Source organism: Amphiura filiformis, chromosome 3 (genome assembly GCF_039555335.1).
Source record: "Amphiura filiformis chromosome 3, Afil_fr2py, whole genome shotgun sequence".
Taxonomy (NCBI): domain Eukaryota; kingdom Metazoa; phylum Echinodermata; class Ophiuroidea; order Amphilepidida; family Amphiuridae; genus Amphiura; species Amphiura filiformis.
In genome coordinates this window covers 10326410-10352940 of record NC_092630.1, presented here as the reverse complement: position 1 = coordinate 10352940, position 26531 = coordinate 10326410, and the positions used below count along the sequence as shown (strand labels likewise).

At 37.5% G+C, this 26531-nt stretch overlaps 2 protein-coding genes across 2 annotated transcripts in view; both read left to right on the top strand.

Moving 5' to 3' along the window:
• The window catches only part of LOC140148017 (inositol 2-dehydrogenase-like), a 37193-nt gene extending 24311 nt beyond the window's left edge, over positions 1-12882 (top strand). Inside the window, exons 7-8 of the mRNA XM_072169844.1 lie at positions 10458-10623; positions 11276-12882. Coding sequence (XP_072025945.1) covers positions 10458-10623; positions 11276-11385 — 276 coding nt within the window. The 3' untranslated portion in view covers positions 11386-12882. The remainder of the gene's footprint in view (positions 1-10457; positions 10624-11275) is intronic.
• Positions 12883-18808: 5926 nt separating this feature from the next.
• LOC140148007 (uncharacterized) overlaps positions 18809-26531 on the top strand; it is a 40325-nt gene continuing 32602 nt past the window's right edge. Inside the window, 2 exon segments of the mRNA XM_072169833.1 lie at positions 18809-19028; positions 26302-26388. Of these exon segments, the coding sequence (XP_072025934.1) occupies positions 18873-19028; positions 26302-26388 (243 nt within the window). The 5' untranslated portion in view covers positions 18809-18872.

Sequence of the window (26531 nt, the reverse complement as noted above, 5' to 3'; positions counted from 1 at the left end):
TAGAAAAGCCACTGCCATGCCGGCAGTGGCCCTGCCAAATCCGGTATTTGGTACTAAATTTTAGGCCTAATTAATGACTAAATCAAATCTGGACATGTAACTTTTTATGTATTGTAAGCCGGCTCGCTGATGATATGGAGGCTGATAGGCCTCCTGCAGGTTCCTGATGGAGATGTGGTTACTACAATGGCTGTGCAAAAGGTTGAGTCTTTGCTGTATAATATCTGGTATCTTCAGCCGTGCGACCCATTTATGAGAGCTTCTTTGCTCCAAGGTGTCAATGCACATTTAAGATGACTGATACTGCCGGATGAAGCAAAGGTTAACCAGGGTTTTTAATATTTGGTTTAAGCTTAGCATAAACTGTTTGGCCTATGCAGCCAGTGTGCGTGCATCGGTTAAGCTTTAACCTCAGCCATTGTAGTGAACCATATCTCTGTCATAGAACCGAGCCATGTACTTTTAAGCTAAATAACATCCCCCTCATTATTATAAATCAAAATCTTCCTGTGTCAACATTTGAACATCTTAAATAATAAACAACCCGCATGAACGCAAATGGAGTCTTGCCAAATTATCATTATTTCAATACTGTATGCACGCATGTCTAAGGCATGAAGAAGCCTAGGCATAAGCGCGTGATATTTAATGCGTGTTTTCGAATAGGTATTTAATGCTTGAGGTCGGCTGGCCTGGTGCTCGTAATTTGGTGTTAAAAATAACACTTTCTCTTTTAAAGACTCCCTTTCTGTATCTTGCTAGGTTGCGTTAAACTTTAGGCCTAAATATCAGGTAGGCCAGTGTCCGATTTACAATTTTTTTCCTACCTGCACTGGTGCATGTAGCCCAAAATTTCTACATGCACAGCAAAAAGTGTGCATGCACCAAAATTAAAGCAAACATAAAATCACATTGATCATTGTCAGTTAAGCTTGTAATAATATTTCCGGCTCCCCTGTCAGTGTCATTTTTATGCCGATCACTCGCCCATTCCTCAGCCAAAACACTGGATGCTGTGGCTTCATCTGTTCTAGAACTAGTCGCCGACAAGGTGCACAATTTCCAGAATGATGCAAGTGTTTTTTGAGCTATTTCCTTTTTTGCTGAACATTATTATGATTATTTTCCGTACGTAAACAAATATTTCCCACGGTTTAAATTCCGGTCCTTTTTTCCAATGAAATGAAAATGACACTCTTCTACATGTGCGAGGGTATCGGGAATTGGTGGCATATGATGTCACATTAGGCTAATGAAAGTTGACTCCCAGTTTCCCGTTACCCGACTCCGGTCAGAAAAAAATGCCGATCAAATATTTCATTATTTTCCATTATTTCATTATTTCATATTTGTCAAGTTTTTAAGAAAAAAGGATAGTTTTAATGTCATCTTTACGTCCGACACGTATTTTAAGCACTTTTACGCCGACCCTGACCGGCCCGAATAGTCTTTGCAAACGCTGGGTTAAACTACGTGGTAAAATGGCGATATCGTAGGGCGCATTTACTGGAGACTAGCAATTCCCTGCATCTAAGTTTCTCCTACCACTAAATGGATAGACCGAACACAAAGAGAGGCAGCCAAGTTCGCGGGAACCAGCGTATGAACAAATATGAAAGCATTTCTACCATGCACTATGTAGCGCGCTATATATAGACAACATCAAAATAAATAAAATAAATAAAATTTGAAGTCAAATTTATTCTGCTTTTCTTACAAATATATGTATTTAATAAAATAATCTTATAAATAAAATGATTTATTTGTCAATTTCTTGCATGGTTGTTTTATTATTAACACGTGCACCCTGTGATGATTTTTACCAGCAACCTCCATGTGAACGTTCGAATTGTCAAATTTAGTTTATTTCTGCTTTCAATTTTGTTTATTTGTTCATTTTGACTTTTACTTTCCCCTACTGGTGTTTTTGATAAATATATTCATTTCTGTGAAGGTGGAGGAGGAGGGCAAGGTCCGACTGCCGTGGACAATTATTACAACCGACATTGGTCAATCATTTAATGTTTTATTTGCCGGACTGTCGCTGTCTGATCTCGAGATAGTGAGATGCAGTGTTGGGGAAAGCAAGTTGTCACAGTCCTCCAGGTTCTCCAAAGACTATCATGGACTTCTGGTGCTTTCATATGTTGCACAACCTATAGGTTAATTTGAAGATTCCAAAGAAGATGTGCTAAATTAAAATTTGTTTTGAAGACTAAGTTGGTAAAATATTTGAGTGAAGCATGGTCATTTAATACTATACTTTATTATTTTATTTGGGCCTCAAAACATAGCATTCCGTAATTAACTTTGCACCGATAATGAAAGTTTGAAAATAATGAATAATGAATAATGAAACAGTCACCTACCCAGTCATGAAAAACTATGTAACGGGAAACTGGGGATCAACTTTCATTAGCCTTACGCTAGCCCCTCTAAGGGAAGTCATAGTCTCGGACCAGACTGTATGTGGCTATCGCGAATGTTCGTTAGGATGGACGAGTATCAGACCGATGCAAACTGGCTGTGTAGAAGACTAGGGAAGTCAATGAAAAAAAGTGACAGTTCTCACGTGATAGGGGTATCGGGAATTGTCAATTGTGCGATTTGTGCCAGCCCTTCTAATGAAGTCAGAAGATGTTGCGCTAAAAATAGATTGGGTTTTTCCCAATCGGACTGACTGCTGTTTACTTTTGTATATTGGCCTTGTCATATCGCTAGCGCTAAAATCGTACATGCACTGGTGCAGGCAGGTAGTGAAAAGCTGCATGCACAGAGGGAATGTTACATGCACTGGTGCAGGTATGCAGGTGGTAAATCGAACACTGAGGTAGGCATTTGCTCTTTGTAAGCTTATGTATAAATGCCTTGTCATTTCTATCCCTCAGTACAAGCTAGTACAGCACGTAAATCCACACCGAAAATATTGTATTAACTTACGGCATTGACTACGACTTTGTGTAGACAGCTATTGCTGTTGATGGAATCCATTGATGGAAAGAAATAATAATATGAGAACTGTGAACATTCTACATCTTGTGTTTCGTCTGCTTACTATTTAGGCCGTTCATTTTCATGCTGTCGACCCCAGCACGGGTCCGGCCCGTCCGTAATCATGGTAAACCGCCCTCTTAATAATCTCATAATCCCCTCCCGGTTTTCCTGTTACACTGGCGTAGCGCGGCAGGATAAATTTTCTTTTCTATCAGGAAAATTGACCTCAAATTTATTTTAAAAATCAGGAAAGTGGAGAGTTTTATGAGAACGTACCGAAACAGGATAATAACTTTCCAATCTGGTGAAAATGGGAACATAAAAAAATGTAATGCCCTGTCAAAGCTTACGTGCAGATCCGATTTTGGATAAAAGAAATCGGGATGTTCCGTTAAAAATGGATTTATATAGACATGGAGCATCAGTCTCCATAATTAGTAAGCCTAATCATGTTTTTGAGCAAATCACTGTAGAAACGGGTCGTATTGGAGCCTATTGATTAATTGAAAAGGTTTTGATCCAAATGTGTTATGAAATTAAAGGAAGGCAGTAAGCTAGGCTATGAGCAAGAAATGTGAGTAGCAAATACTCCTATTAATAGGCCTACATCATGGTATCGTTAGGACAAAATTTCCTGCATGATCACAACTGTTAAGTAAATGTTCAAAATTGGTTTTAACGGAAAGTAGTACATCAGAGTCAGGTGAGGTATTAAAACAAAGATATTGTGGTGCTGTGCATGTCTTGTTATAAATATATAAATAAACAAACACTTCCTGGCCCTATAGGCGTGAGCGTAGATGAAATTTGTTTAAATTAGAGAAAATTTAAATTGACTCACGTTGAAACTGAAATTAAGCAAATATAATTAAGGAGGGTCTATTTTATATCTGCAGGAAAATCAGCGTTAAAATTTGGAAAGATGGAAACCCAAGAAAGTAACGTGATTTTACGATCGGGGAAGCAAATAGGATCAGCGAGTAATCAGCCCTCAAATGAGCAAATTTCAGTGCAAGAAGGTGCGAGCGCTAGCTCTGCAAATGGAACGACAAATCAAACCCCAGTCCATGTCAGAGAGGCCCCTGGTCCTTCTAATAACCAAGAAAATAGAGATGGTCTATCTGATGGTTCTGTACGTAGAAAGAACACAGAGACTGTGAGCCATTCCATTCCTCAGGTTCTAGAGGAGGAAGAGGAAGTTCCTTTTGCGAGTGCCCTTCATAAAGGGGCTGGTGGTGATCAAGGCAACGATCTTGCTGGTATGGTTAAACAAATTGGGACGAGTTTAGCTCGGTTAGAAGTTGTTCCAAGCAGGGTGAGCAGCATTCAGAGTCAAGTTGATAGACTGGTATATATGTTGAGCACAAATCAGTCATCTAAATTTTCTGAGCCACCCCGTCATGCCAGAGCTGGAGGACCATCGCCAGGTTACGGCAAACTCACTTGCTACTTCTGCCATAAAAAGGGTCATGTCCAAAGAGACTGCCCACGTAGAAATCAGAGAGCAAATTATAAGAAAAACTCAGTAGATCAAGCCGGTCTAGAGGGTCGGAGTTAAACACCGGAAAGACCCTTTGCAGCGAATGAAAATTAAAAAAAAAAAAAAAAAAAAAAACAATCAATCGATAGGGGATGGTGCGTATATTTCAAAAAGGTTCAAGATGTATAGATTTATCTTGATCGGATTCTGGATCATTGGTCACTGTTATGAATTCCAATATTTATGAATAAACTCCTGTCACCTTTAAACCTCCGTTTCTTTGACATTTCATCATGTTCATGATGACCGCTAGCGGTGGAAATTGAAGTTAAAAGAAAAAGGCATTTTCAAATTAGATATAGATAATGAGCATGGGTAGCCGAAATAGATGATCTTGGACTACGATTTCTGTGCGCATCAAGATGTGATATTGCCGCCTGAGAGTGAATCAATGCTTATTCCTGCATTCTTCATAAATATGTTTTTACTAAATGCGGAGTTGTTGAGCCTATATAATTTTGAGTTATGGAAAGGTATGTTCAGGTGTGATTAAAGGAGTTGTATAAATTCGGGATTCGGAAACATGGTGACATGGGGATGTTAATCCAAGTGATGAAATTCAGAGAATTTATAAAGATACCGTTTCTGCTATTTGTGAACCTATTTCAGAGTCAGAAATGATTCAATTCATGAAAAGTGAGGAAAGTAAACAAGTATAATAAAGTCAGAAATAGTGATTCAGTAATTTCAGTTATTCAGAGCTTTGGTTAAAAGGATCTTTAACAATGTAAATTGGAAGACCCCGAAATTGGGGAAGCGTATAGATGTTTACCGAGAGTGCTCAGAAACCAAAATGGGAAGAAGTGAGTACTCGTAAGCCAACATTCCGTAAATATTGGGAATGTTGGCAGTTGGGAGGACTTTATATTAGCGGCGGAAGGTCTGCTGTGTCTAGTCCGAGTAAATAGGGATCCCTAGAAAAGAAAACCATTATTAGTGTTACCTGAAAAATTGCGTAAAAGTCGACATTATGACAATTGCACGAGCGATGCGAAATGTTCTAGGCATTTGGGTCAAGACAAAATTTTCGAGCGTGTTAAGGAACACTATGGGTGGGGCAGCATCGGGAGGTCGTTGAGTGGGTCTAAAAATGTCCCAAATGCATGTACAAAAGCTGAAACCCACGAAATGCGTAAAACCCTCCAGAGACGCCACAATGGTGATGCCCCGAGCGAATCATGGATGTAACTGATGAGTTTCATGGTAAATGATTGCGTATTGGAGATTACTTCTCCGTGGGTGACTTCTATACCCTTGCCAAAACCATTGTTTAAGTTCTGATTTACCATATTATAAGTATTTTTGGAGTTCCAAAAAAGGTATACATTCAGGATCTATAGGCAAATGTTGAAAGTAAACTTTTTAGTCAATGATGGTACTCATCGTAGACGTGTTAGGAGTACACGTGTAAGAGTAGAACCACTAGTTTTCACCCTTCAAATAAGGGGTTTGTAGAAAAACAAAACAGGACCTTACAACAGGTGCTCAAATTAAATACTCAACAAAATCAGAAAGACTGGGACTTTATCTCCCGTATGTAAAAATATGGCCTACAGATCGTCGGTGCAGAGTAGCACTGGGTTTACACCCTATGAGGTATTTCTAGGTAAGAAATGTAAAGTTGCCCGTAGACTTGATCAATCTATGGTCAAAATACCCTCATTACTAGAGAAAACCCGTATAGTCTGGTATTTTAGACCTGCTAAGAAAAAGGGAGTGTGCCCAAAAATTTAAATCTTTCTGGGACGGTCCATAGGCCTACACCAGCGTTGAACAAATAAATCGTAGGCCTATTTTAGCCCGTATGGTGGTAACGTAAGAAAACTAGAGCTGGACATATCTGAATCTATATAAGCGAAGAAAACGATGATTTTTATGAGTCATAAGACGTTAGGCCTATGACTGCTGATATCCCAGAAACCCGGTCAAAAAGGGGACGAATACTAAAGAAACCCAAGTGGTATGGGATCAGTAGATAAATAGCAGATAACAAGGCCTACTAAATAATAATACATCCTATGAAATATATTCATGGCACGTCTATCAGTCTGAACAGGAAGTGGCAAAAAAAAACTTAAAACTTTTGTGATTAAAAACGTTCTAGAAATACGTTCGTTTTGTTTTATCAGATTTCAAAATAAGTCCCTTGGTAAATAAATAATAAAAGAAAATTTATAAAAATAGAAATATGAGGGTTTATCCTCATCTAAATAGAAATATGAGGGTTTATCCTCATCTAAATAGAAATATGAGGTTTTATCCTCATCTATGAGGGTTATCCTCATGACGCCAGCAGAGTTACCGGAACAAGAATTCACCTCCCAACTTACCTATAGCGGACGGTAAAACGCGTACGTACAGATACGGCCAATCGGAAACGTGGCAAATCTTAGTTGTCAAGCAAACGGAGCTGGATGGGCTACTACTGGCGACCAACCAAAAAGGAAGCTAAATGGCAGAGTTTATTGGATTTCGAATTCGGAGATACCAAAATGACCAAAAGAAATAAAAATATTCAGTAATGTGTATTTCCTGATGCGTTCTCTAAAACAAATATATATTTGATGGTTGTTTAGGACAACCAGACAAGGGAAATAAGTTTTATTATTAAATGCTAACAGTGTAAAGGTTGTGAGGAAAGCCTATGGTAATCCGAATACGTGCTGCTCTGGCATGTTCGACCACACCACTGTTTGGGGCATTTAAATACTGGTTGAATAGCTTTTAATCATTTTTTTTTTTTGTGCTGAGAAAGGTCCTGGTGTTTTAACACCAGGTGACTTTCGAATACTTGCTACTTTGGCAGGTGCACTTGAAGTTGACCAGTTCTTGCTCATAAAAATAAATTATGGCTGAGAGGCATGGTGATTCCAAATTGTTTCAATTACTGCATTGTTTTAGCTTTAAATCTGATGTCAGAGTTGCGCGAATTTTCAGGCAAGAATTTAACATGCTTTAGCATGGTTTAGGAATGTTTTTTCAAAGGTGTAGGTCCTGTATGAATTCCCAGTATGGTAGTTGTTTTCAAAACACGCGGGTATCAACCAAAACTTTTTGATAAAAGTTTCTGCGCACGCGTATTGTCATCAAATGTTTTCTTTGACACTCGCGAAATTCCAGTGCAAATTGTTTCTCTAAAATTGTTTGATCGTGATTCCTCAGCCATAATTTGTGACATTGTTATATGTTTGAATTCTTCTGAGAACCCTTGAAATAATTCAAGTGTATTGTTCAATTGTTGGTTTCAGAAGAAATAATAAAAATTTAGAATGTTCGCTTAAATATAGAATGTTTCTTTTGTCAAATCCTGCAAATTTCGGATGACCTCTGACCGTATTTCCAGCTGCAGGATGTAAACAAAGGTACAAACAGGTATGAATGTGAATAACCGTGTAAAAGGTCGATCACAAGTGACAAATTCAGAAACATTTTGGTAAGTTGGGATATGGTCAGAGTAATCATAATGTATGGTACGTCAGTTGACATTTATGGTGGATCTGTGAGGTCTTTCTACTGTGTTGTTTTGAAGAAAATAGGATGCACGAAGGTTAATAAGCTTCTGGTACTAAAACGTACTGACAGTGGGAAATAAGTTCGGCGTGAGTTAACCTGTGTGTAGTAGAAGTAACCTCATAGATTACCGTGGTGTGCAGATGATGTACTTGTTTATAAAGATTTCATGTGAGTCTTACTGGTTCAGAAAGTCGCTTCATTATTTTTATTGTTTGTAGTATGTCAGATTATTTCCCCTGAAATAATCTTCCGCCGGTTGGGAGGAATGTAATGAAGCTACTTTTGGCCCTTTATGTTAAATGTATTTAAATTATCGAGGCGTATTATATTTCTATATAATGTGTGGTATAAATGTGCTGGTTAACTAAATAATTCTTTAATATAAATGTAGACCTTAAAATTCAACATGATCAGATAATTAATACAAGTAGGCCTTAAATTTCAGCATAATCGACTACAATGATGTCGCGCTGCCCTGGCACGATCATACGCCTCTATATTATTGTGGGCGGAGTCAACCTGGCTAGAAGTTGCCGCGCTAAACCAATCAGCTAATTCTGAGGAGTTGCGCATGAGCAATGAGACAGACTTTTTGGCGTCGCTTTTTAAAACAAGTAGCGTCATTCCGACAGCAGACTTGATTCGTGAGAGACATAGTTTTTATTTAGCTCAATTATTTAGATTTACAGTTGATTTCTATTTCAACAGACAGAAGATCTGCAGGTGAGATGTAAAAGGGTTAGAAAAGCCACTGCCATGCCGGCAGTGGCCCTGTAAACCGGTATTTGGTACTAAATTTTAGGCCTAATTAATGACTAAATCAAATCTGGACATGTAACTTTTTATGTATTGTAAGTCGGCTCGCTGATGATATGGAGGCTGATAGGCCTCCTGCAGGTTCCTGATGGAGATGTGGTTACTACAATGGCTGTGCAAAAGGTTGAGTCTTTGCTGTATAATATCTGTTATCTTCTGCCGTGCGACCCATTTATGAGAGCTTCTTTGCTCCAAGGTGTCAATGCACATTTAAGATGACTGATACTGCCGGATGAAGCAAAGGTTAACCAGGGTTTTTAATATTTGGTTTAAGCTTAGCATAAACTGTTTGGCCTATGCAGTGTGCGTGCATCGGTTAAGCTTTAACCTCAGCCATTGTAGTGAACCATATCTCTGTCATAGAGCCGAGCCATGTACTTTTAAGCTAAATAACATCCCCCTCATGATTATAAATCAAAATCTTCCTGTGTCAACATTTGAACATCTTAAATAATAAACAACCCGCATGAACGCAACTGGAGCCTTGCCAAACTATCACTATTTCAATACTGTACGCACGCATGTCTAAGGCATGAAGAAGCCCAGGCATAAGCCGCGCGATATTTACTGCGTGTTTTCGAATAGGTATTTAATGCTTGAGGTCGGCTGGCCTGGTGCTCGTAACTTGGTGTTAAAAATAACACTTTCTCTTTTAAAGACTCCCTTTCTGTATCTTGCTAGGTTGCGTTAAACTTTAGGCCTAAATATCAGGTAGGCATTTGCTCTTTGTAAGCTTATGTATAAATGCCTTGTCATTTCTATCCCTCAGTACAAGCTAGTACAGCACGTAAATCCACAATCGAAAATATTGTATTAACTTACGGCATTGACTACGACTTTGTGTAGACAGCTATTGCTGTTGATGGAATCCATTGATGGAAAGAAATAATAATATGAGAACTGTGAACATTCTACATCTTGTGTTTCGTCTGCTTACTATTTAGGCCGTTCATTTTCATGCTGTCGACCCCAGCACGGGTCCGCCCGTCCGTAATCATGGTAAACCGCCTCTTAATAATCTCATAATCCCCTCCGGTTTTCCTGTTACAGTTATCCCTCCCCCAATTCTTGAAACAACCAGCGCGGAGCCTGCAAAATTTTGGACAAATTAGGCCTATCAGTAATAAATTTTGGTTACTAGAAGTTGAATATCGGTCTTAAAATGTTCTTTCAATTGATTTCAGTGTTGAAATGCAGCTGAAGCGCGATAAATTTTGACTTTAATCGCTTGGAGGGCGCAGAATCGATGCTGAATTGGTCAATTTGGCACCCCCCCTAAAGGTAGCGCCCGGGTCACGTTGCCCCCCTCTGCCCCCCGCTAGTTACGCCACTGCTGCCTCTCTTCCGACTCTCCGCTGCTCTCTCCTCTCTCCAATTCTTTCTACTTTCTCCCTCCCCTCTCTCTCTCTCTCTCTCTCTCTCCCCCTCTCTCTCTCTCTCTCTCTCTCCTCTCCTTCTGCTCTCTGCCTCCTATCTCCCCTCTTTCTCTTTCTCTCCCTCTCCTCTCACCGTGCCCCTCTCTCTCTTCCTATACCCCTCTCCCCCCTTTCTCTCTCTCTCAGATTTTACCGATCTTTCTTCCTTAAATTTGCAGGTATTCGGTATAGGAGGCATGTTGGAGGGAGCTAATTTCCACGATGACCAATCTAAATTGTACACTGCTAACGGCATGAATCGACCACTTTTACAACCATCGTTCCAACAGCGATACAGGGAATCGTATTATCTCGAATTGGATCATTTTATCAAAGTTATCCAAGGTTTGTATGACAGAAATTTGTCAGGGACGAAAAATTGACAAATGGGACAACAATTTGCCCCCCTCCCCCACACACACACCCAAAGGTTGGTTACGCTGCTTCCCATCAGTCCCCCAGTATAGCGTGGTGAAGGGCAGGAAAAAAAAGTGCCGGGACAATTTGCGCGCGAAGTGCTCCATAATGTACAATTTTGTAGACACTATTTTATAATCTAGGTGGATTTTTGTGTCAAACGAATATGATGAATGAACAGGCCAATGCTACAAGACAGATCGGGTTGACCTACAGCCTGCACGGTATGAACCGTCTGAAGGAGTAAAATCCTTTTGAAGCTCAATTTTGAAACGGGTATAAAGCGGGAAGGCTTTTTTTAGGGGGGGGGGGGTCTTGTCCTGTTTTTAGAGCTAAGTTGGGCCCGCCCTTGCATGGACTCGCACACACACACACACACCCCATACACCGTCAAATCTAAGCTACGCCACTGCACCTATACCATGTACCACATCAGAAAACAGTTGGATATTTTATTCGATGCAGGTTATGCAGTTGACATTCATTACAAAGGTCTCAAGTTCATTTTTTTTTTCTTACACCCGGTCACGATTCTGACATCGGATACTGAGCATACTTTTGTTTTTCTTGTTCTTTTTAGGCAAGGAGAAATTGCGTGTTACGAGAAAGGACGGAGTGGCAGCGATCAAAATATGTGAGACCGCAGAAAAAGCCAACGCGACGAAGAGCACTATCAGCCTTCAATGGTGATTGAATCAATGTTTCAGGATTGAGGCTTAAGTCCCAGATATTTAGTGAATTATAAGATTTACACTGGGAAGGGCAGTAGAATCAGTAGTATAAGTGTAGCTACAGTTGACAACTCTTTATACCCTGAAATTCAAAGGTGAATATATGATATATGCCTGAACATCTTGCCTCTAACAACTTGTATCAAGTTGTATGCACCCCACCAATTTGCTTACCGACCCAATTGCAGTACCAAATGTAACAGCTCTTCTGCGCCTACAAAACGATCTTCTCTGTGCAATGGACAGTAGGAAGGATACAGTCCTTGTTCTCTTAGCCTTAACAGCAGCATCCGGCACCGTTGACCATGGTATAGGGCCTACTTCTCAGTCCACTGCAGTCCAGGCACGGATTTACCGGTACCGAACTACATGTACAGTGGTTTGAGCACAACACAGATCGGATGCAGTCGATTGCATGCAGTTGGTTCTCAAGTCTCTCAATCGCATAAACTTTATCTACGGCGTACCGCAAGGATCGGTGGTTGGACCTTGTGATTTCTGGCCATGAAATTAATGTGATCTCTTACGTGGATGATACACTACACAGTTGTACTGTTCATTTGACCCCTATGAAAGAGATGCTGCCATTTCCCGGTTGGATAGATGCATTGCTGATGGTGAACCAGCTTAATGATAACAAGACTGAGGTAGTACACACCACCTCTCCTTTTACACTCGCTGACCCTATTAGTGCCATCGGACAGAGTGATATTTTTACCATCAGGTCCGATAGGAGTCGCATTTGATCATCATTGCTCCTTGACAGCGCATGTGAACAAACTGTGTCAGGCCACTCTGGTCAGGCCACGTCTCTTGCCATACGCTATTAAAGCGTACCTGTTTAATTTGGATAGTATCTAATTCTTTTTAGGGTCATATAATGTGTTTCATATAATAGTTTTATTGTTTGCATTTTATGTATTCATAATATACGTGTATTAATTATGTTCTTTCTGTATTTCACGAGGGTTATCTAGGTGTAGAAATTTCTCTTTTATGTCTAATCAGGAATTTCCTCCATTTCGGAGTTTGTGTGCAACTAAACAGTGCAGCTGAGGTCCAGATAGCAAATAATAACATTGACACTGAGAAGGGGAAGTAGATTCTGTAGCAGTAGAGATTCTTTCCTTCTCTAGACATTGCTAAAAGTCAAATTAGCAATTTTCCCTCCATTTCGGAGATAGTGTAAAGTTGAAGCTCTACCGCATAGTATAAAGTAGATATTGTCTTTCTTTTCTAAATGTCTAATTAGAAAGGGTGCTGAACTATTTATTGAATCAAGGCCTATGCAATAATTTAACCAAGACCTATGCAATTAATTGCGTCCATCTGGGAGTTACTGTAGAATACGCCTCTCATCAGTGACGTGCGGTGAGAGGAGTTATAAATACATTAAATTTGGTCGGTGGAAAAGCCGACGGAGAAGATTTTAAATTTAGTTCTTTATTCCTTTAACATATTTATTCAGGTTGTATTTCCATGAAACAATTAAATGGTATAATTATAATGAACTCTGATCGACCGGGACTCTGTCTGTGTCTTTTGTGTCCAGTAGGTATCATTCGTCTTGGGGGGCTCTTGTCAGTGGCGTAGACGCGCAAACTCGGGCGCAAACTGAGGGAGCGGGTGCTGTGGTCCCTTAGCCGGTAAAATAATTTTCTTTTTAAAGGAGTATTTCGTGATCCTAGCATCCTCTTTTTGTGGCATTTTTCAGTAGATATCCACGAAAAAAGCTTATCCCCAAAATTTCAGTTGGTTCCGATTTTGTGTTTGCGAGTTATACATGATTATGTCTATTCCACTGCTCCATAGACAATGTGTTGTAATTTCGTTCTGGTATACCTGAACAAAATTCAAATTTCACGATATTTTTGCTAAATGAATTAACTTGCAAGCATTTTGTTGTACATAAGCGTTATGTAGCCAGAGGCTTCCAGTAGTATACAAATCTCAACTTTTTTTGTGGCGCCCTCTACGGAGGCGCGCCACAATATAGGCATGACTTTGTGAAAAGATTCTAATTTCACTCTTGCTAGATTGACTTCGCAATTGTTTTGCTAAAATTATGCCCAGCTCAGAAATAAAACCACAATTTGCTTGGATTTTATTTTATTATTGTTTTCTGATATGCACGGGATAAAATGGTGAACGTATATCCTTTGTTTAAAATACAAAATTAGGATTTATAAAAACACCAAATAAATCCTGACCTTTGTATGCGTTCAACCAGTTTACCGTGTGCCTTAGAACCCGATAGACGGTGACATTTGACCATACACTAGGATCCACAACATGCTCATCTATCATGGGAACAGTTCTTAAACCCTAATACATTTGTACATTCATCCTTTGAAAAATTGGATACACAAACTCATACTCTGCAACTTGAAGTCAAATTTTGCACTGTGATTATGTAATTGAGGTTATTGGACTGTGCCATTGGGATGAGACTCTTGTGGTCCATAGTGATAAGATCAATTAATGAGGCCTTTGTTTGCTAATTATATACCATAGAATCTATTTAGCGGTTATTGCCAAAGTTGCAATATGGTGGCACAATTGGGCGGCAAACTGTATGCAAACAACACGGCATATTAATTATACATGTTCTACATTGTTGTATTTTAAAACACTGAAGACCAAAATTGACTAGCTTCTACCTCCATGATTGGATTAAGTAAATAACTAAATCCTGTTATCTACCCAGCAATGTTTGCTTATCTTAATAATTGTAACAAACTGTAGTGTACTAAATGTTATAAGACAGAAAAGGCAAACAGACAGAAATTTAGAGTTTTAAATTAGAGAGTTGACAGGAAGTTGTAAGAGTTAAATTGTTATGGATATGATTGGTGTAAGCGCGAAAATGTTGAATGTCAGATCAAAGTCATCCGAGGTGAATTAAGTAATGTCAATCACAAATTGTTACAGGTCATTTGAGGTGGACTAAGTTTATATTTGGATTGTCAGAACACCTTCCCCAATCAAACACATTTCTCTTGCATTTGATCATCTTCTACTCTTCCCTAGAAAAATCATTATAATACCAAATCTACACACCATGGAATTCTTCACCATATCACGTCCAAGTTCACATTGGGCGCCACATTCCTTTTTTAAAGGAATTTTTATTGAGAAAAGTGGGATGATGATGCTGTGGATCACGAAATGCCCGAGTTTTGAATGACCAGTTTTACTATTATTTACTTCAATTTGGCTCAATTAGCTTCACAAATTTCCCCGCGGATAAAGTAGTTCTGGAAAATCTATAAGGTCTATAAGAGGAGATCAAAAAGTTTCACGAAGAGGGGGTGGGGTTAAAAATTAAACATGAAAATATATTCCCCCCCCACCCACACACACCGAAAGTCAATGCTGAACACTGGATATTGGACGACTGGTGTGATGGGTCAAAATAGCACTTCACTCGGATATCTGACTGTACTGGGAGTCATTACACCGGAAATTTGACCCATCTGAAATAAGATTGTCATCACCTATACTGCCACACCCACAACCCCTTCCCACGCGTCCTCGCGGAAACGGTTCTGTCTGGACACCTCTGGAACAATTATATTATTCTATCTTAACATTGCCCTCTATAAACGTATACCTTTGTAAAGGTCTTCTAAGAAAGAGGGCGTATGCCATAATTTAGTACCGGTAATAAATTTAATTAAATTTCAGTGTAATTGGCTGAGATAAAGAGCGCAAAAGGATTTCAAAAATAAAAAAGGAGGATTATTTATAATTTTAAAAATTTCTTTCATTCTTTACCTTTTTAAATCATCATTCCGTGCTTAACAATTGGAGAAATTATTTCTTTATGATTATGAAAATTACATTCACACTTCAGGCCTGACTCCCGATTCCAATATGACTTTCATTGCCCGATTAGGATTGGGCTGAAACGAGACTTTTGACGATGCGATGGATTTCGTGATTTTACATTCTCTTTTAGAGTGCGGATTCAATACCTTCAACAAAAAAAAGCTAATTATTATTTCCAAAATTTCAGTTGATTACTCACTGTTCCAGGAAAATACAGATCTAATATTATCTTGTTTTGCCAAATGAAAAAATCCTAAGTTCTTTACTTATAATAGTTCTAACGGGCAATGAAAGTCATATTTGAACAGCTTTGTTACAAAACCCCTTACATCCACTTGAGCAATTTGGAGAAAGCATAAAAAAAATCATCAAAAATAGTAATGACTAGATTTCGCGGTTCTCGGGTCGGGCGCTTCTCGTCATAGGCCTATTTCTAATTACCCAAACCCGGTACCCATATACCTGCCCTGACTTTTTAAACTACTATGAAATGCGTCTCTCAATGATCAAGACCCAACTTGACACAACTTAATCAACTCTGTTTTATAGGTGTGATGCCCGGAGTGTGATGCTTACTTCGGTGTAGTTAAACCCATCATTCGCCTCTTCCAAGCCCTGCCCTCTTACCACATTATAGAGAAACCGAAATTAGTATCTGGACGTGGATATAGGCGTAATGAAATCGCGAAAAACGTGAACGCAAAAACGGTTATAGGCCTTACCACAACGGATAATTGTTATGTTAACCATTCTGGAGGATTCCGGAAATAGTCATGTTCTGCTGAAATAGGCCTATATGTACGTCTATATGTACGTGTTTAGTGTGTGCACTTGTTCGGTATTGAAATATGTGTTGAAAATAAGGCCTATAATTATTGGTCCGATGAGATGCACCTGTTAGTCACACTGTAATGCTTTTCCGATACGCGCACTGTACTCCGCGAACACTCCCGTTGATACTCCGCGATAGGATAGGATGACCAAAACTGCTTTTGTTGAAAACCCCTTATATTAGTGATTTTTTTGATGATTTTTTGATGTGTTCTCAAAATTGCTCAAGTGGATGTAAGAAGTTTTGCAACAAAGCTCTTCATTTGATTATTTTGACAATTTTTGAAAATAAGGGCCAAAACATGCGTTTTAGGTTGCGGCTTGTCGTACTGTGACAATCAAGCCCAAAGACTTGTACAAAGACTAATCAGTTACGCATAAGTTAATAAGTTTAGGAAATCTATTTCATTAACTAATAAGAATAATATTAAATCAAATTATAAGTCAACTCTTAGCCTATACTCAATATTTTGAATGCTTAGACTTATGCTAAGTTTTTTTTAAACATGCAAAATTGCATGTTTTTGGCCCATTTTCTCAGGATCTCAAATTGCAAAAATATAACTTTTATGCCTGTTAGAACCGTGAGAAAAGGATTAGGAATTTATTTGGCAAATCAAAAATACATGTAATATATTTTTAATTCAAAATAGTTGTGTTGTATTTTTCTGGAATCAAGAGTGTGCGAGTTAGGCATATTACCACAATACCAGATTAGCTCAGATTCAGCGCCCATGTGCTACAAATTGGACGATATCTTTGACTAATAATATACCTGAATATTAGTCTCAGGTCAAACGACCTAATCTGAAAGGATGTAGTCTTGGCTTTGTAGTAGTCCTGTAGTTTTCTGATGGTATAAAAATCTCAACTCATGGAGTAGGTTGGGAAATATATGAGGCTGTGGCCTGTGGATCAGGAAGTGCCCCTTTAAGAACCACGACTGAGTGCAGGCTGTAACTTGAGAGTCTAGTTGCCTCTAGCAAAAGGTTATTAAGGGACCGTTCACAAACACTTGTAAGGGGGGCCTGACGCAAAAAAGGGGGGGGGGCTGAAAATGTTTGACCCTCCTAAGGGGGGCCCTGAAAAAAATGACCACAAATTTTCCTGGAAAAATTGAGTTTATATGCTTTTCTATGGGGTTGACCCATAATTTTCATATCAAAAAGGGGCCCAGCAAACACAAAACGTTTTCGACATTATTCGTAAAAGGTTATAAAAGGTTGTCAGAAAACGTTTAAATGTCGGGTTATATAAAGGGTACATTAATGGTATAAAACGTTTTCATAACATTAAATAACATTTGTTGGCAATTTACTGCACAGCAAACACAAATGTTTTACAGAAAACATTTAAATGTCGGGTTATATAAAGGGTATAAAAACGTTTTAATAATATTCCAAAAACATTTTTGAAAACTTGGTACAAATCATTCTAAACAGAATGTCATTTTGGGGTTGAAAAAATATTTTGCAAAAAATGTTTGCCCAAAATATTTTCAATAACGTTTTAAAAACATTTACATGACCTTTATATAACCCGACATTTAAATGTAATTAAAAGGTTTTGAAAAAAACATTTTAAGAACATTTCTGTGTTTGCTGGGTTCAAATATTTTAACATAATGTTATTTAAGTATTGACACAATATTTTGCACAAATGTTTGCAAAAATAGTTTGCAATAACATTTTTTGAAAACATTTAAAAATATTGTTGAAGTGTGTTTTCATACAAAACGTTTTAAAACGTTATCATGACCTTTATATAACCCGACATTTTAATGTTATTAAAACGTTTTACCTAAACCAAAAGCCAAAATATAACTTATTTAAAACGTTTTTAAAACGTTTTTGTGTTTTTTGCTGGGGGGGGGGGCCTGGGGGGCCCTGAAATTTTTGAGGTCTGTAAAGGGGGGGGGCGAAAAATTTTCGCGATGAAATTTTTTTGCATCAGCCCCCCTTACAAATGTTTGTGAACGGTCCCTAAACACGAGTGAAACTTTGTTTTTGATTTCGATTTCAGATATCAGCCTCCTTGTATCATTGATGTAGTATTGGAAAAATTATCATTACTTTGAATACGAGCTAATACGTAAAGATCAGGTTAAAGATGATGTTCCCAGAGATCGTAACGCCCCCCTTCTCTTGCAGTATTTGCATTGAAAAAATAGTGTTAAAATCAATTTTCGAGCACCCCATATTTATTTTGGTCTTCATTGCACACATGCACGTCCATGGAGGCCATCGGTAACCTGGTAACCGTAAACAACTTGGTGGTGAATGCTGTTACACGATCCGTGCAACTCCTACTGATTCACGTATACCCGATTATTGATCTATGACCCCAAATTACACATAGGCTTCTATTATTGCACAAAAGATAAATTAAAGAATACAAAAGATACAGAGGATTTAGAGTACCGTTATCCCAAGGAAATAATAGTATGTGCAACATGGATAGGTTTGTTTACGATAAGCAAAGATGATTACCGCGGAATAACGTGTGTTCTTGACTCGTTTTTTACGGTCGCGATACAAAAAGGCAAGTCAAAATCGGTGAAGTCAAGTTTGATGAATTTCAACAAGTCAAATGAAATTTTCAAGTAAAAGTACTTGAGTCTGGCTACTTTACCATGCGGAAGTTGTTGCATCTGGTGATTATGGTGAAAAATAACATCATATTTTATGATGGTCATTAGACCAGCATAAAAGTTGCTGAAGTTAAATTTGGACATAAATCTACTATTTTAATTTCCACCATCGGGAGGACTTCGTGAGGAGTATAATGTCTGCGAAGCAAGCTGAAAAGAAATATGGCAATAATTTGCACCCTAATAATGCCGCAAAAGCTGGGAATAATCGTTGGTTTGCGTCAGAATCAGCAGTAGAATTTTCTACCAGGCGATCGACTGATTCGTCATGGATTAGTGCAAGTGAAAGAGTAAGTATATCATTGGCATTTTTTTTTATTTTTTTTATTTCGTAATCGTATGCTTATAAATATGTATCTATACACCATTATTTTTAGTTGTTGTTTCTGTATTGGTGTATCATAGTACATAATATAGCTCTATAATCTGTTCTGGTCTTTTTTCTGCACTCTGCAAATTTGAAAAACAACTTGCTAACTTGTTTTTCTTGTTTTGTTTTATAAATTTTTTTATGCAAAGACAATAATACCTATCAGTTCCACCACATATAATATTGCATTTTGTACTGTGTGGTCCTATGCACAACTATAGTACTTAGTAGCATGATTGATTAGTGCATGAAACTTGAAAGACCCGTTTCAAAGAGTAAACAAAAAAACTATGAAACAATTTTATAAACTTTTTCAACTGATAATGCTCAAATACTTCTACTTTCAGATTTGACCAAATTAAACTACAAGAACGTCGGCTAACCTAAAAAAGAACACACTACAATAAAATAAGTAACCTACGTAAATAAAATAAAATAAAAGGAAAAAGATGAGATAATGAAATGAAATTGTATATACGTAAACGCCTATAGTTTCAATAATACTAGGCACTATCATGGAAATGGCTGGAGAAATTGATAGGCCCTAGTTACTATTGCAAAAACAGTGTTTAGGGGCTATAATAGGTGTGCAAGTTATCTTCACCCCGGGGGGCTCCTCTTTTCTGTGTTTCGTTAAATATGTAATTTGAATGATATTTTATTATATTACAACAATGGTCTACCGTCTCTTATTGGAGTATTTTGTGATTCAATTTGTAAGCCCTCTTAAAAGGGCATTTCGTGATCCACAGCCTCATCCCCCCACTTTTCTCAAAAAAAGTTGAGATTTTTACATCACTGGAAACCTCTGGCTACATAATGTTTATGTACATAATATTTCTTGCAGATTAATTCGTTTAGCAAAGATATCGTGAAATTTGAATTTCGTTCTGGTGCACCAGAACGAAATTACAACGCATTGTCTATGGAGCAGTGTAATACACATAATCATGCATAACTCGCGAACGCAAAATCGGAATCAACTGAAATTTTGGGAATAGGTTTTTTCGTGGATATCTAATGAAAATGACATAAATAGAGGATGCTAGGATCACGAAATACTCCTTTAAGCAAAGTCATATATAAATAAATTTACAACCGTATGACAAAACAGGCGAAAACAGTAACTTTTTGCGCAAGATTTGCAATCTAAAGAGAATTGGCCATTGCTCATTGAAATGTAGCTAAGTAATATGGACAATATAAGTGTGCTCTTTCACTGAATGACTTAAAATTTGAAAAATATTATAAGTTTTGACTTTTAAAACCTACATTTACAGGGGAAGTGTTAGCTTTCTTTCGATATAAAAAAATCTGATTGGATGAGGGAACACATGAGGTTTGGACAAAAACCAATCACAGACGCCTTTCCACTTGATCTCAAACAGCTCTTATGATGCTATGCACTCAACCGTGTAGTATAAACACAGACTGCGTAGAGATTAGACTCGCTGTGCTTGGAAATATCTGTGTATTCGGGTGTATCGATTCGAGGTGGAAACTGTGCGTAGATGCATTTATAAGAGAATCGTTTTTGTAGTCTAACCTTTTCATATATGTTCGTTCTTCAGTAGATAGGCCTATCCACGATTTTTTTAGTTTATTCTGATTTTGCGTTAGCGAGTTATCCGTGATCATGTATTGGCTCTATTCTCGGTCACGACTGGTGTTGTGATTTCGTATTAAAACATAAATAAAAAGTTGACGTTATTTTTGGCAATGAAGCTGCGGGTCACGAAAATAAATAGTGACCAAGGATGTTCATAGCTCTGGTTACAATTTCATGCATTTTAATGTAGCAACCACCATCGTGCACAGGCTGCGTTTATGTAAAATAATAGCTAATAATGAGTAGGCTTACCCGGGTCCATTACCTTTTTAATTAATACCGGCCTTCCCCGTGGCATGATACACATGTTTAATTAATAAATACCAGTGTATTATTACATATGACATTAAATTGAAAATAATGTTTACGGTAGCGCAAACATAAATAAAGAACAAAGCATATTATCTACATGTAACGTTTCACCAACACTTGATATCTACAGGTACACATGAATACATGATTGTTCCTCTTGACATGTTTGCTCATATCTCTCTGATTCCCTTGTATGATTTGTTTGCAATTAAGTTAAGCAAATACTACTTTCGGCCAACTGATGATGCTGGACAAATACGCATAGGCTACAACTTACAATTACACAAGGCCCAAGAAAATGTATAAATCACGATTGAATGTTCACACAGCGTTATGATTGTAATACCTTTAAAACGGTTCAAGTTAATGACGTTCAAAATACAAATTGTGTGTATTCCGGCATATGTTTCATCACCGCATCATGCATCGGTATTATTTGATATTCACGAATGGTAATACCCCGGGGTAATACTTTGGTATATTTAAAGGTTAGTATTAAATGCTGAGACGAATATTCGTCTCAGATTAAATGATACCAAATCTGAATACAGCGAGGTACACTAGAAGCTGTGGCGGAGCCACCGGGGGGGACATGAGGGGACAATGCCCCCAGTCAGAACTATAATTGCCCCCCTGTTGCACCCCAGTAGCTCCCAGTAAAAACCCAAAATTACGAAAATGTTCATATTTTGCTGCAATTTTGCGCAAAATTTGGTGATTTTGCCCCCCCCCCTGAAATTCACTTTGCCCCCTCAATGCCCCCCCCCCCCGAAATATTCTGCAAAAACAGTGTCTAGAGATTAAACACCATTATAGACACCATCTTGTCCTCGATTTGTAAACATGTTTAAATGCAAAACATGCATTTGATGCATCGTGTTAAACACTTGAAGTCTTGAAGTTTGACATTGGTGTTTAGATTTTACATGTGTTTTCAAATCGAGGATCAAAAGAGTTCTATCTCTAGACACGGGATTTTCAGTGTTCAGAATTCAGATCCATTCCAAATGACGTTTCATTACACTCACGGCAAAGGAATTGTTGAACAAATTTTTGCTGAAGTGCGGGGAATTTGAACAAAGAAGCTACACATGGCCCGTAAAATTTTATTTTCAGCTAGAGCAAGAATATCATGTTTTACAAAACGGACGTGACCCCGGTGACATGACCACCCTGAATGCCAGTCTGAATGTACATGTACGTTAGGTCTTTAAAAAGAGATGAATTGCTACTATAATAGTCCGAACGTGCGAACTTTCACACCACTTACATCAATTATGTTATAATCTTTTATTTTTTTCCAGATAGGTAGGCTTAAATATGACAATAATCACAGTTTCCTAAATGAAATTTGTACCCCATGGGTAGAGTTGCAGGTTTCTTTTATCCTACTGCAAATTTAATAAAGGTTACTAGGCTAATCCCGATTTGTAAATTTCCCACTTTCATACTTGTCCAAATTTATTTGCTCATCCGGAGGATCGTAAAACTCATCAAAATTCAGTTTATGAAAGAAACGTTTTTGAGTAGGGTATAGGGCCTATGTTTATTAAAAACTTTCATCTGCTGATCTAAATTATTTTGATTAGGCCTACTTTTTTTCACCATCGTCTTTTTTTTTTTTTTTTTTTTTAAGTAAGCTTGACAGTTTTTATCTATTTATTTATTTTTTACTATTATTAATCTCAGTAAATTAATTATCTCGGTAAATTTATACTTTCAACTTTTAAAAACTTTTAGCCAATCACGGACTGGTTCTCCGGCAACAATAGGAATATCAATTAGCAAATAGCACACAGGCTGTTTTTACCAGGTGTATCGGCGGTTTTGTTGTTTTGTTGAAATCGAGTAAGCTTACAGCAGAATGCAGAAGAATTTAGTTATTTTGAACTTCAAATGTGAAATACAGATCAAAATGTGGTGATAGGTAAAGGTAGGTGGTCTGAAATGTTCAGATAGTGTTTTGTACCAAAGCAAAATCCAAATTTGGAGTGAAATTTCGCAAAGAAAGTTCAGCAGCTGTAATATGATATAGGTATCCCAGGCAAACCTAAATATGTCATGTGTATGGGGTGTATTTATGCTAGGCTATGGCATAACATGTGTATTCAGTCAGCTCAACTGCAATGGTCTCATAAGACCTTCAAATGGCAACAGTTGTAATTATTGCAAGACAGTTGGACTGATCCCTCATTGATCATTTGCCATTGATGTCCGGGAGTGATGTTACCATCAAGCTATTTATAGGAGAATCCATGTCCATGAACCCAGTTCCCTTTGTACATGGAAGTAAGAGACGTGGAAGCTGGTCGATCCAACACCTATTGAATTATTTACGTAACATTCTATAGAGGGTCCGTATCAAGCTATTGTGATAACAATGTAGTCAGCGTGTCTTTGATGTGGATCATACTTGCCGCCTTTATTGCCAGTTCGTTTTTTTACAGGTTTATTATTATGAGCAAAAATCATGTTTTTTCTTGATTATGTTTCAAGTATGTTGTTTATATTCGGAAAAAAAGTGACAGGGATGTTAGATTTGTAATCCATAATTACATAAATCAAATCAAAATATCGAGTTCAACCCTATACTTACAGATTTTCTTAATTTCAAAATATTGGAAATCATGCATTTACTTCTAAACCGCTAATTAGCCATAAAATTTGATATGCGCACTTGGCACATGCGTTACATTATCAAATTAATCCCAAGATCTATTTGTGTGCCCGGGCTGCCCGAAATTGCTGTTAACCAGAATGTTCCAGGGTCGGGTATTATTTTTACATTCTGCGTAAAATAAATTGTATTTCATTTCATTTTCTGTTTTAAAACTGCTATCTGAGAGTCTAGCATATATATACATTTAATCGGTAGGTTCTTACATAATTACATACCTTTAATAAAATTGTATAAATTAAACTGATAACATTCTGATCATTACGTAGGGATTTTATAAAATCTGTTTGTGTTCATAAAACTAGTCATGCACTGCGTGTAGTTTCTAATACCACATTGGTGAAGGTTTCTAAGCTTTTCTATTTCATGACGAACTTCAAGAGTTCAAACCTTTCTAAATCATACACTCACTCAGCAACGACCAGGAAATCTTGAGAATACACGCTTCTTGTTCCATAAACATCTTTAATGTCACCATAACTTACTCTATAAGAAGCTATTTGAAGTGTTTTTGAAGGTTTTTGAAGGTTAAAAACTCGTATGACCTCCCGGCATCTTGGCTGAAATCTAGGCATCACCGAAGCAACGATGCATCGATTAGATCGATCACTACTAATCAAGGCGCAATGCCATCGATGCACCAAGCAAGGCTCATTGCACTAGGGCGACAAGCAAAAGGGGGGATCTGACACTAACACTGCGGTAATATAACACAGCCCATTGTCAGGACTTAGTACACGACTTGCATACTGCTATTGATTTTAAGCGGAACTTTGATTTTAGACATGGTAGACGTTGACCATGCGTTGACTCAATTGTTCCCCTTCCGCCTGTACTTCTTTTGTTCAGTATCGCGGCAAGTATGATACTCACTTTGATGTAGTATTTGACCAGCTTCCATGTCTCTTACTTCCATGCTTTGTACTATGATCGTTAGGCATTTTGAGAGTTTCAATTTTGATTATTTCCATCTCAATTTTCAGATAGTTGATGAAAATAATGAAAGTTTTGGTCAAATTGAAAAGGTGATGCGGGCGGCTGACGGGAAACTAATAATTTCATTATATAAGCCTGAGCAAACAGGTATGAATGGTGCACTATCGATTTGCTAAGCTGCTTATATAAATCTATTGAGCTTGGCTGGTTATAAACCATCGTTATCGTGACTTCTAAGCAGAATGACGTAATTTTTACCCACAAAGCATGAAGCATTGTGGTCGTGACCATAAACAAAGGAAAACAATTTCCTTCCGGTAATTTTATAACACCAATATTTATTATGGCCAAGCTTGACGGATCATAGAAATAACATTGTCTCAGAAAAACTTTCCGAATCATTTCCATTGATTTAATTAAAAGTCCTGCAGATAGACATCCGCCTGTATTACTAATTACGATCAGAAACAATACATAAAATCGATGTAACTTTGGAAGGAAATGAGGCAATTCGATCAGGTTTTCGCTAGTAATAATCAACTTTAACTCGGAAACACAATAACGCAATCAAAGAACATGTGACTGATGCAAAAGGGCACTAATACCACCCATTTCAGGTACATGTCACCGGGGGTTGGTTTAAATTAAATTTTAAATAGATGATCGATATTGTCGCATAATGATCATAAAAATCAAAGGCCATATTTGAGGGACTGCACTGATTCATTGCCAATCATTGGATTAAATCCATTCAAGTGATGACTCGCGATGAATAGTGTAATTGGCTTATTCCCCTTTTTTGTTTAGTAGGTCGATGATGTTACAATGTACTTGTGATAGATCGCTTCATTGAATACATTGCAGGGATTTAGCCAGTCCATATCATGACACAAAATAAATAGCAGGATAGTGAAAAAATTCCACAAATTCCATTTCTTGTTAGGCCAATGAAAGTCAATTCCTTGTTTCCCGTTACACAATTTTTCATGACTGTGTAGGTGACCATTTCATTTTTCATTATTCAGGTGTAAACCAATAACTACCCATGTATTATACATGTGATAAATCACAGTTTGTAGTTTACAGATGTAGTTTACAACCACATGAAGGTGATTGTACAACTATTATCAAACGTTTCACAATATTTTTTACGGGATGAGATCAGAGCAGAACAAAAAGTGCGGGACAGAGAAGTGAGTAGGTATTCATTATTAATTCATTATTAACCATATGCCATGCTCCTACTGCAAAGAAAATCCCTGAAAATCAACAGAAAGAGATTTATGATATATTTAAAACTACAATTTTTTATTAGTATGTTAAAGTTTGTTAGAAATCAATGTTTTATTCAAAATAATGAAATATTTGGCCAGCAATTGGTTTTGAGCGGAGTAGGGTAACGGGAAACAAGAAATCGAATTTCATTAGCCTTAGGGAAATCTACTTCCAATAATTTGCAATTTAAGAAAAGACAAGTTGGTATTTCTATAGAAAATTGACTGGAACTGAAATAAACTAAGACAGATTTTGCAAGGGTGTCCTCTTTGACAACATTAAATGCTTTATTTTGTGATGTCAGTTACTACATTCTCTTTCCATATTAATTTATAGTGATAATGATGAATTTCTTGATTTCTTGATTTTTAACACTGTTTCCAGGGCACAGGTATATTGCCACCTATGACAGATGCAAGAACTGGGAAACCCAAATTTATATCTGCATCATTTACAGCCGGACAACAAGAGGTAAACTACCAATTTGAATTTGATATTGATCAACATCCAAGTTGATATTGCAAAACTTTGACAGGGTTTCTAATGAAAACAAGTCTTTCAAACAAATGAGTATATTGAAGGGTTTTTTTTGTTTCATTTCATTTTATGGATAT